The 12,881-nt window shown below is 40.3% G+C and overlaps 1 protein-coding gene across 1 annotated transcript in view; it reads left to right on the top strand.

Moving 5' to 3' along the window:
• The window catches only part of myo10l3 (myosin X, like 3), a 53,564-nt gene that overhangs the window by 15,084 nt on the left and 25,599 nt on the right, over positions 1 to 12,881 (top strand). The window contains exons 3-11 of the mRNA XM_036004283.1: positions 7,408 to 7,566; positions 8,652 to 8,839; positions 9,052 to 9,186; positions 9,641 to 9,765; positions 9,885 to 9,898; positions 10,040 to 10,124; positions 10,484 to 10,590; positions 10,912 to 11,041; positions 11,772 to 11,890. Of these exons, the coding sequence (XP_035860176.1) occupies positions 7,408 to 7,566; positions 8,652 to 8,839; positions 9,052 to 9,186; positions 9,641 to 9,765; positions 9,885 to 9,898; positions 10,040 to 10,124; positions 10,484 to 10,590; positions 10,912 to 11,041; positions 11,772 to 11,890 (1,062 nt within the window). The remainder of the gene's footprint in view (positions 1 to 7,407; positions 7,567 to 8,651; positions 8,840 to 9,051; positions 9,187 to 9,640; positions 9,766 to 9,884; positions 9,899 to 10,039; positions 10,125 to 10,483; positions 10,591 to 10,911; positions 11,042 to 11,771; positions 11,891 to 12,881) is intronic.

Raw genomic sequence — 12,881 nt, 5'->3', positions numbered from 1 at the left:
TGAAAGAGAGGTCGCCCAGCTGTTGAGGAGCAGTGTGGTGCTGCATGGTTTGAGCATAGGCATGAGCTGACGGTGGTGCGCTGAAGGTAGAGAGTTACAGTATAAACAATGTGTGAGAGAGAACATATGAACTCATCCTGAGCATATGTGTTGTTTCTATGGTCAGCAGTGGGGATTCTTGTAGTGTAAGAAGTTGGCCATGTGTTGTCAAAGAGGCAGGGATGACTGACTGATGGAAACACCGTCTATCACAGCTAAGAAGGATTCACAGCACCAGGTCGGTGGTTGAGAATTCCACCCCACTTCTTTTTATCGTCTTAATATGACCTGAGAATACCACAGGGTTTTGATCTCAGTCCAAAAACATTTCACAACCCTCAGTAGGATTTAAAGAAATAACATTTGGTTAACATGATGTCACATTTTTATGTGTGACTGGGTGTATGATCAGGGTGTTGCAGCTGAACTGAAGCTGGACTGTCCTCACTGCAAGCTCAAGATGTGTTGGTCATCAGGCCAGGCACATGGTCTAAGAGTCTGCAGCCAGAATGACAAGAATGTGAGACTGAAAAACAGACTGTCTCCACCTTCATGATTGCTGGCTGATCTTATGTCATCCCCTGTTCCTGGAGGACATATCTTCTGACGTTTATTTGCGTTTTGGTAATTTTTATTTAACCCAGCTCCTCTAGTAGGTTAAGAGTATTATGTGCGTGCGTGTGTGTGCGTTGTCTGTCAGTCTGTCTTTGTCCTGGTGTCTTTACAGCCATGTGCAGTGTCAGAGGTGGTTTGGTAAATGTATCCTGGCAGCATGTTCTCCTCAGGGGGGTGGGATATACCATTATCCATTGCTTCAGTGCTCACACTAAGGTGCAGACCTGCCTGAGTGCTCAGCTTGCAGACTCAAGAGTGTGTCTTTACCCACACTGCCTCGGTTTTAACAGGCTGAACTGGCGGCTGTCATATTTACCATCATATCATCATGCATCACTGTCTCATCCCCAGTGCACCACAGACCTGAGTGGACCAGTAAGATACAGCAGACGCGTTAAAGCTGAGATAAGTGTGTGTGTGTGTGTGTGTGTGTGTGTGTGTGTGTGTGTGTGTGTGTGTGTGTGTGTGTGTGTGTTTTGTGGCCAGATGGCACCAGCTGGATTAACAGTGTGTGAGCTGCACATGTAAAGAAAAGCAGGAAGGGGCTCTGTCACCTGAACCAAATAGCTCCTGCTGGTGATGTCATCGTCACTTTACTGAACAATAAAATTGAGATTGAACTGTGTCAGAGAGAGGGTGATGACATGGAGCAAAGGGCCACGGGTCGGAATCGAACCTGGGCCACTGCGGTAAGGAACGAGCCGTAGTACATGGGGCCCACGCTCAACCAGGTGACATTTGACACATACAGTATGTTATACTGCTATAGCTCATATTTTTTGTCCGTTGTAAAGCATACGGAGCAAAATTATGGCCAGACATCGTTTTGTAAAATACATTTTGTGGATTAATCAATTACTAGACATTTATTGATAATCGAATCATCATTAAATCATTTTTCAAGCAAAAATGCCAGAAATTCTCTGCAGTTACAGTTTCCAAATCTTGAGAATTTGTTTGTTTTCTTTGTCTTATTTAATATTAAACTGAAAATCAAGCAATTTGATGATGTCAGATTGGGGTTTGGGGAATTGGGATGGATGTTTTTTGTACTATTTTCTAAAATTCTAATTGGTTAATTGAGAAAGTAATTAGCAGATTAATTGATAAAGTGTTAGTTGCAGCCCTTAATTCATTATTTTGGTCATTCTGCTAAAGAAGCATACCACCTTAGTTTATTGCTCAAGATAAAAAAGCACCTCTCCTGATTTCGTTTTAGTTCTTATGTTCTCGTCCTTTCTTGTGCACAAAATGATATTAACACAATAAACCAAGTCTTTCTCTTACTTTTCGGGTTGATGCTTTGCCTCAATAATTTGTCTCTCACCAGTGATTTCAGTTGTCCACGGCCTGCAGTTATACAGTCTCTGAGATTTAAAATAGCTCATTGATGGCCCCTCAGTTTTTTTCTGGATTATTGGTCAATGGAGCCATTATGTGAGCCTTTTTGTGAGTGATGTGTATTCACGAGTGCGCTCACAGAAATAACATGCTCACACAAACATTATTGTGAGCAACTGTGTGTGTGTGTGTGTGTGTGTGTGTGTGTGTGTGTGTGTGTGTGTGCTAAACAAATGTCTTCTGGGTTCTTGGTTTGCTATATGCCAGGTTTTAGGATGATATAGGATGTGATGTAAAACTCTCTCTGTATTATTTGTTTTTTACAATTTTCCCCTTTAATAGGCCTAACTCCTTCCTCCCCTCCATGTCTCGGGGGTCTGGGTGGGATCCCCCCTCAGCAGATGGATTCACTGTAAGACAGACAGAGAGAGTCAGACAGAGTAAAAAAAAAAAAAAAAGAGGAGAAAAACAGACCGTGATAAACAAGACAGTGTTTGTGTCCACACGTCTGTGATATTGTATCTGCCCATGTGTCATTTCTAAAGGCTCGAATATATCTGCCAATAAAAGGCCCCAGGACTCCAGAGCCTGATGCCGCCTACATGTGAATATTCAGCAGAGCTGGTCAAACAAAGCAGCTGCAAGGGTGTGGTTTCAGCGAGGAGCAAACAAAAGGAAAGAGAGTTACAGCTGCAACAAAGTTTCAAATTCAGGTTTTTGCTATTGTGTCATCATCAGGAAAACTGTTGCAATTATTTAGTCTGTATCATTTGAGTGAGACTTTGCATTTTGTTTAAGTTTGATACATTTTAATTCATGAGCAAAAATAAACATTTCATAATTTATCACAACTCACTTAATAGTAGTGCTGCAACTAACTTATTTTCATTATCAATTAATCTGCTGATTATTTTCTTGATTAATGGATACATTTTTTGGTCTATAAAATGTCAAAGTATAAAAGAAAATGCCCCTAACTAACTGTTAGTGACCAACAGTCCAAAAGATATTCGGTTGACTATCACATAAGACAAATACGAGTGATGAATCCTTACAAATGAGAAGCTGGAACCAGAGAACGGTTTATTTTTTTGCATGAAAAATGACTTAAATGATAAACTATGAAAATAGTTGATGATTGTTTTTAATCAACCAATTTTGTTCAGATCTACTATGATACTAATAGTGCTGGCAATATTTAATGTCACTTAATTTAAATACTATATATCTCATGATTATTTTTCCATGGATTATTATGTTGTGGGTTTTTGATGTTGGCAGTTTTATTAGAGAAGGAAGGAAGAAAGCAAAGAAAAAGAAATATAAGTCACTTAATTAGCTTAATTAGCAAAATCCAAGACTCAAGGACAGTTATAAAAGTTACGTTGGTGTTGTTTATTTGTCTGCTTTGTGTCCAGCCTCGTAGCCGGCAGCGTAGTGTACCAGTGTCAGCACACCAGGACCCGTTTGGAGAGGATTGATTTGAACAGTGAACATATTCCCAATTCAATCACGAGTCACATGTTGTTATAAGTGGCACGAAATTATCTGCTGTCATCATTACACCACTCAAATCATTAACATTGATGAGGCTGCATTCCCACATGAAACATTGCGATAATTGTCAGACATGCACTCACTGATCGAAACCATGAGCAGAAATGAAATAATAACTTTCCTTTAGAGCCAATCTGTGTTCAAAATGTACTATATCTGCTTTGTGTGTTTTGATCAGCAATTCAGAGCACATTCATTGATCCAAACTGGGATTTGTTTTTTGGAAGTTGAAGATCAATAACAGTCGACACACAGTGTTACATCACAGTTGGGTTAGTCAGGCTTTTGTTGGTAGCGCCATGTGGACCATCACTGCTCTACAGCTTCTGTGGGAAAAATGTTCCAGTATGTCTAATACTTACAATGGACACTAACAGGACGTTATTGCACCTCCCAACGATTGAAATGGAAATAGTAAAGAGGAGTAGTCTGTATCTAGACTATATCTGCTCTCATATTCCATCTTACTTTTCTTTTAGCCATTTTTACTGGATGTTGTTATAAATGTTGTAAATCATTTGGAAACAAATACATATTAAATTAATATTGATGAGAAATGCTGTGGCTGTTAGGACAGAGCTCATTGAATTATCTCACAGGAATGAAACCAACAATGAAACCAAACGATAAAAGACAACAGTGGGGCAAAAACAGAGAAACGTGAAACCTTTTTTGATACTGGAAACTTAGTTTTATGTGAGCATCTCTGATGTTTCTGGCAAAGTCCCCTGAGGCTAATTCTGTAAAATCGGAACAGTAAATCAACCAAAGAAGATCAAAACCAAAGGTAAAAACATCTGATCTAGAGACATCGACAGAAACACATACTGTAGAGTGTCTGCACAGAAAAATCCACACACATGAAAATACATGAAGTAGCAATTCCTCTCTTGTGTTATATATTTTTCTGGAGTGGTGAGGGTGCTTTCCAAGTATGCAACTCATTGTGTGTTTGGAAGCCAACTGGTTTATTTTCCTCCTGTGAAACTTGAGGTCCTCACTGCAATCGAGAGTGTAACATAGACCTGTAGCCTCTCCTAGTTGTTTGTTATCCTGTTTAATTCTGCTCCCAGTCCATCTCAAAGTAACTTTGAACCTGTTATTTTGGGAGTGTGAAGAATGCTAACGCAGACAGAAGATGTATCCCAGATTTCTTTGGTTTGTTTGATTGAGTGTTGTACTCAATGTCTCTCCATCAGTGTAAGCATAAATTGAACTCAGACCTGGGAGGCCGGTAATATTTTTCATTTCACAGCACATTTTTGTCAATTAAATCAATTGATGAATAATTGAAATCAGGTTCCTTATATACTGTATGATATATTTATAACAGATAATAGGATATACTGTATAGTGTATTATTAAATGCACTACAATAACATGTCCATGTTTGTTTATCTTTAAAGCAATACTATGTACCTTTTTGAATGAAGAAATAACCCATTCTTCATCTTGCAAATAAAAAGTTAATTTCATAAACAATAAAGCCTAACCCTTAGTCTATTCAGGACACTCAGCCTCTCTTGGTCGGTATGACAACTAGCTTATGGTGGCTAATGGTTGATAATTTAGCAAACTTTAGATAGATATTCTTTGAAATGACTCTTCTCTATGTGTTGCACTGTTATGTTTTATATTTACCATTACATTTAGTAATGTAATGTAAGTAATGGAGGTACATGGTAAATGTGCTTACAGATTATAGTAACATAGTCTCGCTTTAAAGATCAACAATCATGAGCAGAGTCTCATAGATGCTTTAAATCGATATTCTATCCACTTAAAATCGTTGAGATCAAAGTTATAATGTTTTTTTTTGCAGTTGCACTTATGATGTGTTTGTCAAATAATGTGTTGATTCCTTTTACTCTCACTCATTCTCAAACAAAATAGAACATGGATTTGTATGACGACACTTTAGGCAGTGATCCACCAGAGCTTAGGTGTTGATAATGATGTCAATCACATTTAGTGAGTGATGTAATTGAATGTAAAATGATAAGACTGATTAAGGATATAAAACAAGTGAAAAGCCTCTTTGATTTATTAGTAATTTAGGCCCTGCCTGGTGAATCAGGGCCAATTTGCCAGAGAGGAGAGGGTGGGGTTAAAGCCGAATGTTTAGGGACATCTGGCTGTAAATCTGCAAGCTTCTGCTCGATGTATGACATCACTGCACATGCTGCTTTTCTCCCTGAGGTCTTCCTTACCCTTTCTGAAACCTTAATACCACAAAAACAATGTAGCAACCCACCGATGACTGCATTGTTATTGTGCTATCGTCTCAGCGTACACCCATTCTCTAATGGCCATCTACAGTAGAGAGGCCAGAATCACTTTATTATTTCACAAATATAGACAGGTTTTTCCACACTTTTATATTAGTTCATGCAAAAGATGGAATCCACACATACATAGTACATATCAATACAATTTCTTTTCTGTTGACTCAGTAGTTGTCTTTAAAAAAAACTGTGTCTGCTCAACAGACAACAGTTGAATATGCCAGAAGAGCCAGCAGTAATGCACTGGGACACCACAGCTCCTTGTCCATCAGCATTGATCTAAATACTGCTTCCCATCAAGTGACCAATACAGTTGTAGTCTGTCTGTTCTCTTATCTCATGTCTCTTCCATTAGAGTTCTGAAAGACAGAAAGTCTGCGAGAGTCTCTGTTGATCAATGTTGGTTTATAAGACTGTTTTCCTCTTTCATTAAAAAGAAACTTCTTCTCTACTCTACTCTAAAATGGGTCTTGAATGTCAAGACAGGCATATCTCCAATCATCACATTTACTCCACTGCTGCATCTTATTGGTCATTTGGCAGGAATGTGACATGGTGAGAGATTTTTTTGTACAGAGACTAAAAAATGAATTGAACAAATCAAGGAGAGAAGTCCGAGAAGTTAGACAGGGGGCTCTCTACATTACTGTATGACTGGCTGGCAGCAGGCACAGATAGGCACACATTAGGGACTCAATCTGTCATTTCATTCATGCATGCATGTGTCATGGTCACAGTGGAAGAGTCAGATTCAGATCTGTGTAAACTTGTCTAACTGCCCACCTGTTCAGTGCTGTTCAGACCTCTGGCGATTCGCCAGCTGTGAAAGGAGGTAGTGAAAGTAAGCGTCAAGTCGTTGCTTCTGTAGTACTAAAAATATATATGATGCAGTTCACCTGGACAGCAGTGTACTGTATTGTTGGATTGAAATTATGTTGATTAGTCGGTTGTCAACAATTTTGATATTTGCCAGGCTGACAGGAATGAAACCACACTGCAGGTCATATATTTCATGAGTGCGGCTGCTGTTGAGGCCGTCATCTACTAATTACATTATTCAAGTGATAAGATGCGCCAGGATTTTGGTAGCTTTGTCACCCTGGCTAAACAGCTTCTTGGTGGAAAGCCTTAATCAGTGAATCGTAGATTCATTTAATTAACTGGTTCCAATCCTCAAATTTATTTTTTTTAGATAATTTTTTGGGCATTTTAGGCCTTTAATTGTATAGGACAGCTGAAGACATGAAGGGGGAGAGAGAGTAGGGGAATGACATGCAGCAAAGGGTTGTGGGTCGAGGAGGAGTAAACCTCTATATATGGGTGCGCGCTCTACCAGGTGAGCTACCCAGGATCCCCAGTCCTCAAATGTCTTGTAGTATTTTATCTGTTTTATATCATTTGTGACCCTCAAATTAATAATGCACATGAGTCATGCTCCCGCAAACGCAAAAAGACAATTTAAGCACTGACATACAACTGGGGAAGGTAACCTTGTGTGTGTGTGTGTGTGTGTGTGTGTGTGTGTGTGTGTGTGTGTGTGTGTGTGTGTGTGTGTGTGTGTGTGTTCTAGGTGATCTACCTCCAGAAGGCGGAGCTGAACAGGGAGACGGTGTACCCGATGCTCCCCAGCGGCATCCATGGAGTAGAGGACATGTCCACACTGGCAGAGCTGCATGAAGCTGCCATCATGCACAACCTGTTTCTGCGCTACCAGAAAGACAACATCTATGTAAGGCACCACACTTTATCTTAATCTGTGAGCACATTTACCGTCTACCACCATGATGTACATGGAAGCTGTGGGTCCATTGTCTTGTTTGGGGGTTTATTTTTATTTTTCCTGGGAACTGGGATGTTCAGCACAGCTAGACTGAGATTTCAAAGTGTAACAAATCTCAGCCATCAAAAACCTTAACCAGAAATGTCAGTTTTTGGTGTGATTTCTTTTTTGCAAGGCAAATGCAACGCAACAATAAAATGTGTTGTGTTTTGAGTAAGAAGCATGACCCACATTTCCTCTCACATTCTTGCTATTACTCTACATTTACTACTTCAATCGTGCTTTCCAATGCATGTATAAGCTGCACAGCGGATTCAAACAAGTTTACACACTGTTTTTGGGGCTTGTCTGAGGGCATTGTAGGAAATTAACACTATAACTTTAACAGAAGCAAACAGAGCAGTGTAAATATAACAATACTAAATAAGACTTAACAAAATGCACAAAACTCCTGGAATTCACTGAAGAGTATTCAGAGCTGCTTTCCCCTAAGAATGCAAGATTTCAGATGTTTGTTTGTCTCACTCCCAAGATTATTTTCTCAACAGAACACTGTAGTCATCTTGAAACACTACTTGAGCTTTATTAAAATATGCATTGCCCACAGCCACAGTCACATGGTAACTCTGTTTTTTGAAATCCTATCTCCTAATCTCATCTCGGAGGGTCTGCAATGCTTTGCAGAACAATATCATTGTGGAAATGACCCACAAACACACTTTTGTTAGGCACTTTTCCCCAAAGTGCATTACCCGAGCAGGAGCAATGGATCCTAAAATACTACCAGCCTCAGTGCAAACTAGGCCATGTGCAGTAGTTTAGTTGAGTATTACTGGCTACAAGTACTGTGTCACAGGAAACTGGGTGAATCTACTGAACGTTGCAAATTCTAGTATAAAATACCAAGCATTTTTCTTTCATACCATGTGTATTCTGTCATCTTTCACTGATAATCTGTCTTCCTCTTGTTTTTTTCCTCTTCTCATCTCCTCCTTCCCCTTTCATACCTTTGTCTACTTTTTCATATCCCTCAGACCAACATAGGTTCCATCCTGGCAGCAGTAAATCCCTATAAGCATATAGTGGGCCTGTATGGCGGCACTGCAGTCGATCTGTACAGCAAACACCAGATGGGGGAGCTGCCTCCTCATATCTTTGCCGTGGCCAATGAGTGTTACCGCTGCCTGTGGAAGAGACACGACAGCCAGTGTGTTCTCATCAGGTGAAGATCATCATTTAAAAAACTAATACTCCCATTATTTCAAAAGTATTGGAGGCAGGATGAAACTAATACATACTAGACAGTTCTGGCTCTGAAAAAACGGAACATATAGCATTTTGAAACTCCTCGTGGACATTAGAAATAAGTCGAACAGGTTTGATATATCCATCATGTATCTACTTCTACTTCTCTCTTTGTTTTTGTGTCGTCAGTGGGGAGAGTGGTGCCGGGAAGACCGAGAGCACCAAGCTGCTGCTGAAGTTTCTCTCAGTGATGAGTCAAAACTCAGCAGGCACTCCTCTGTCAGAGAGGACCACCAGGGTGGAGCAGGCTCTCGTCCAGAGCAGGTACTGTTTGAACCCCGACCTCATTCAAGAACCAACACCTGCTTTCTTGTCCCCTTTACGTTTGAAAAGTGTAAGAGCGATAACCATATTTTCTTTGTTATTATTTGTATTATTTTGTATTATGTGACTCATGAATCATACATTGTTGGTGCTTTGATATATATTTTGTTGAAAGCTCATCTTTTATATTTATGGGAATGAACAATTAAGTGTTTATTTGGTTAGTGGCTCTTTGTGGCGACCGCCACTACTGATCAATATACTAAATTCATTTCAAATATCTGAAACGGTTTAGTCACTGACCCAGCATATAGGTCAGAATTCATGACAAAGTGCATGCTTTTGCCCAGGCTGCACACAATCTGCACACAGTGATGGACAGACAGACAGACATGGGATATGCAAAAAAGGATTTCTTAGTAGATAATTTGATTTGACTTCCCTCTGTCTGCAGTCCCATCATGGAAGCCTTCGGGAATGCTAAGACTGTGTACAACAATAACTCCAGTCGCTTTGGGAAGTTTATCCAGCTACACTTTTCCCAGAACGGAAACATTCAGGGAGGCTGCATCATCGACTGTATCCTTCAATGATTTACTTTAGATATACCGTAGAGAAATCACATGTTCACACGTGTCTGTTTCAGAAGGATTATTCACTGTAAGTTTTCATTGTTTTCTTTGACTTTCAATCATCAGATTTGCTGGAAAAGGTAAGTTTGTGTTGTGTTGAAACATTCAGTAGCAGCGACTGGGATCAGAAAGTTGATTATCTGATGAAGTAGTCATCAGCAAAATCAATTCACTCAGGAAATACTTTTAACATGTTCTTCTAACCATCTTCTCTCTCCAAGAACCGTGTGGTTCGACAGAATCCTGGAGAGAGAAACTACCACATCTTCTACGCTCTGTTAGCAGGGGCAGACAAAGACCACAGAGGTTCGTTTAAAAGAATACACCAAGTTTTCAACACTTGTTACTCTGCAACTAATTAGGGATAGCATGTGACTGAATGTCTAATATATCAGAATAATAAAGATGTCTAATTCAGGCAACTCTAAAGGAAATGCTAAATAATTTAACGGTAGGCAGCCAATCTGAGGATTTGTGTGGAAAATCAATCAAATACATAGAAAATATAATGAAAAGCTAATCCAGAATTTGAACAAACAGGAGCTAATAGCTAACATTTCTTGATTTGTTTTCCCAACAGCAACAGAATACTTAAAATGATTATGTAGTGATATATGTTTTTTTGCTGATATTAAAATACGTGACTCTATATATCTTTGTTGCAGACATGTATCTCCTGTCTGAGTGTCCTGAGTTGTATCACTACCTCAGTCAGTCAGGCTGTGTGCAGGACATCAGTTTGGATGACAAACAGCTCTTTGACAGTGTGATGGTAAGAACAAGATGAGAGAAAAATCCTGTTAGTGTAAGTGGTTTGCTTTACCCCCAGAGGGCGCCATGAGCCTTTATCATGAGTTTAATACCACCTTACCAGACAGACTCTTGTCTTCTAGAGAACATGAGCCTGGGGGAAACATGTTATTTAATTGTGTCATGTTGGCTTAGGAGGCACATTTTGAATTATGTTCATATAAGTGTTTTATAGCTTCAAGGATAAATAAAATTAGGTTTAACTGCTGTCACATATTGAAGTATGAGTCTAGTGTGTGTTTCTAGTGAAATGTTGTCTGACTTTGTCTGTGTTGCGTTGCAGGAGGCCCTGAAAGTGATGGAGTTCACTGAGGAGGAGATCAGAGACGTGTTCAAGTTGCTGTCTGCTGTCCTCCAGATGGGCAACATTGAATTCATGACCGCTGGTGGAGCTCAGATCACTTCCAAAGGCGGTAAGAGAAGGAATTAAGAGAGGTCATTAGAAAAGGATTAGAAAATTACAGATAAATGACAGTGTCTCGGAAATTACTCATTCCCTTGGAAAACCACTTTTTTTTTATCATGAGGGCACGGTGCTTACCAAACAAGCTCTCAAACAACCAACCTTTTTAACCTCATGAGCTGAACATAACGGCAACGTTATGGAAATGTTTGTATGAGAAAATGTTGCAAACAAGAGTTTGAAGTGCTCAATACAAAATATATATGATGTTTATCAAACAGTGGAAACATATTTCATCTTTAATGCTATTTAAGGGAAAAACAGGGAACATTTGGATTCAAGCGGAAAAGCAAGGTCCAGTAAAATTAACCAATTGTTTCTGCTGGAATTTATTGTAGAAAACCTCCATTTTCTAAAGCAGATCATTAGCTCACCACTGATGTTGGACCACTCTGTTATACTCGTCATACCCCTGAGTTTGATTGACATTGCACTATCAGACAGAGCTCTGAACAGGCTGTAACATGAGCTTAAGGCTCCTTTGTTCACTGTGTCTGACCTCTTTTCCAAAGAACCAATAAACTACAGTGACAGCACAACCCAGCCAGCAAAGAAGAGCTCCCTGTAGACTGTATAGGATCACAGTCTATATGTCACGTCTGTTGTTGGTCATCAATAGGAGACACCTGAACGTTATACATACACTACATGTAATACATTTGTGTATATGTGTGTTTCAGTTGTCAGTAATGTCAGCGAGCTGCTCGGCCTGGACTCCTTCCAGCTGTCAGAGGTGTTGACCCAACGCTCCATGATCCTCAGAGGAGAAGAGATCTGCTCACCACTCACTGTGGAGCAGGTAACAACACATCCAACCCAAATTCTCATTACAGGAATCACACAGCTAACACAGCTCTGTTATATCCCAGATTTCAGGGATTGTTCAGACGTCTACAGTACACTGTCTTTTTTTTCTTGAATTAAAGACACTGAAATATTCAGTATAGATGCCTGTTTGTTGCCCACTGTCCTCACCCCCTCTCTCTCCCCTGGTGACACACACAGCCTTTCTCTGCCGCGCTCCCCCACATGCCTCTCCAGATCCCTTGCGTGACTCCCAGCCATTTCCTGCTTTTTGTCTGCCAGATTCCTGGCACAATAAAGCCATCGTGATAGTGATCTGAGTCAAAAGCACAATAGAGCCAATGACTGAGGGTGAAGTGAGAGTCTTCTCCTCTGGAGGCAGCGCAGCCAGGCACCAAGACATGGTGTAATAATTCTGTCTTGTTCAAATTTATGCTCTGGTCTCTAATTAATGTGAATATTTCACATTTCTGTATCTGCGTGTGTTATCCTTTTCCCCATACGCCACAAGAACGTTCTGATTCATGACACAATCCTTTTTGGCTGAGCTCAAGCCTTCGGCCCACTCATACGCATAAATATCAGCGAATATGCAGAATGGACCTTTGCTATTATCACAGAGACACGAAAGTCACAAGAAAGCTTTTCATCACTAGACAAAGACCTCGTGCTGTCACCCTGCTGCTGCTTGTTCTGCCTGGTCTTTGAAGCAGCTTGTGTCTTAATAGACTTCATTATTCCAGTCCTGGAGTCGGTACGAATGGCTTCTTCTCACAGCGGCCAGGGGTCACCCACCCCACGACTGCCTTCACTAGCCCCCCCACCCCACCATCCTGGACAAATAGCCATTCTTCTCTCCCCTGTGACGGAGATCCTGGAGCCACCAGCACTCTGTTCACACCCGCTAGTTGCAAGAGGTGACAGGGCATGATGAATTACTCAAAAGCCCAGGAGCATTGTTGTCCCAAATACAGTACACACCGCCA

This window comes from Sander lucioperca, chromosome 8, assembly GCF_008315115.2.
Source record: "Sander lucioperca isolate FBNREF2018 chromosome 8, SLUC_FBN_1.2, whole genome shotgun sequence".
Taxonomy (NCBI): domain Eukaryota; kingdom Metazoa; phylum Chordata; class Actinopteri; order Perciformes; family Percidae; genus Sander; species Sander lucioperca.
This window is presented reverse-complemented; position numbering and strand designations above follow the sequence as displayed.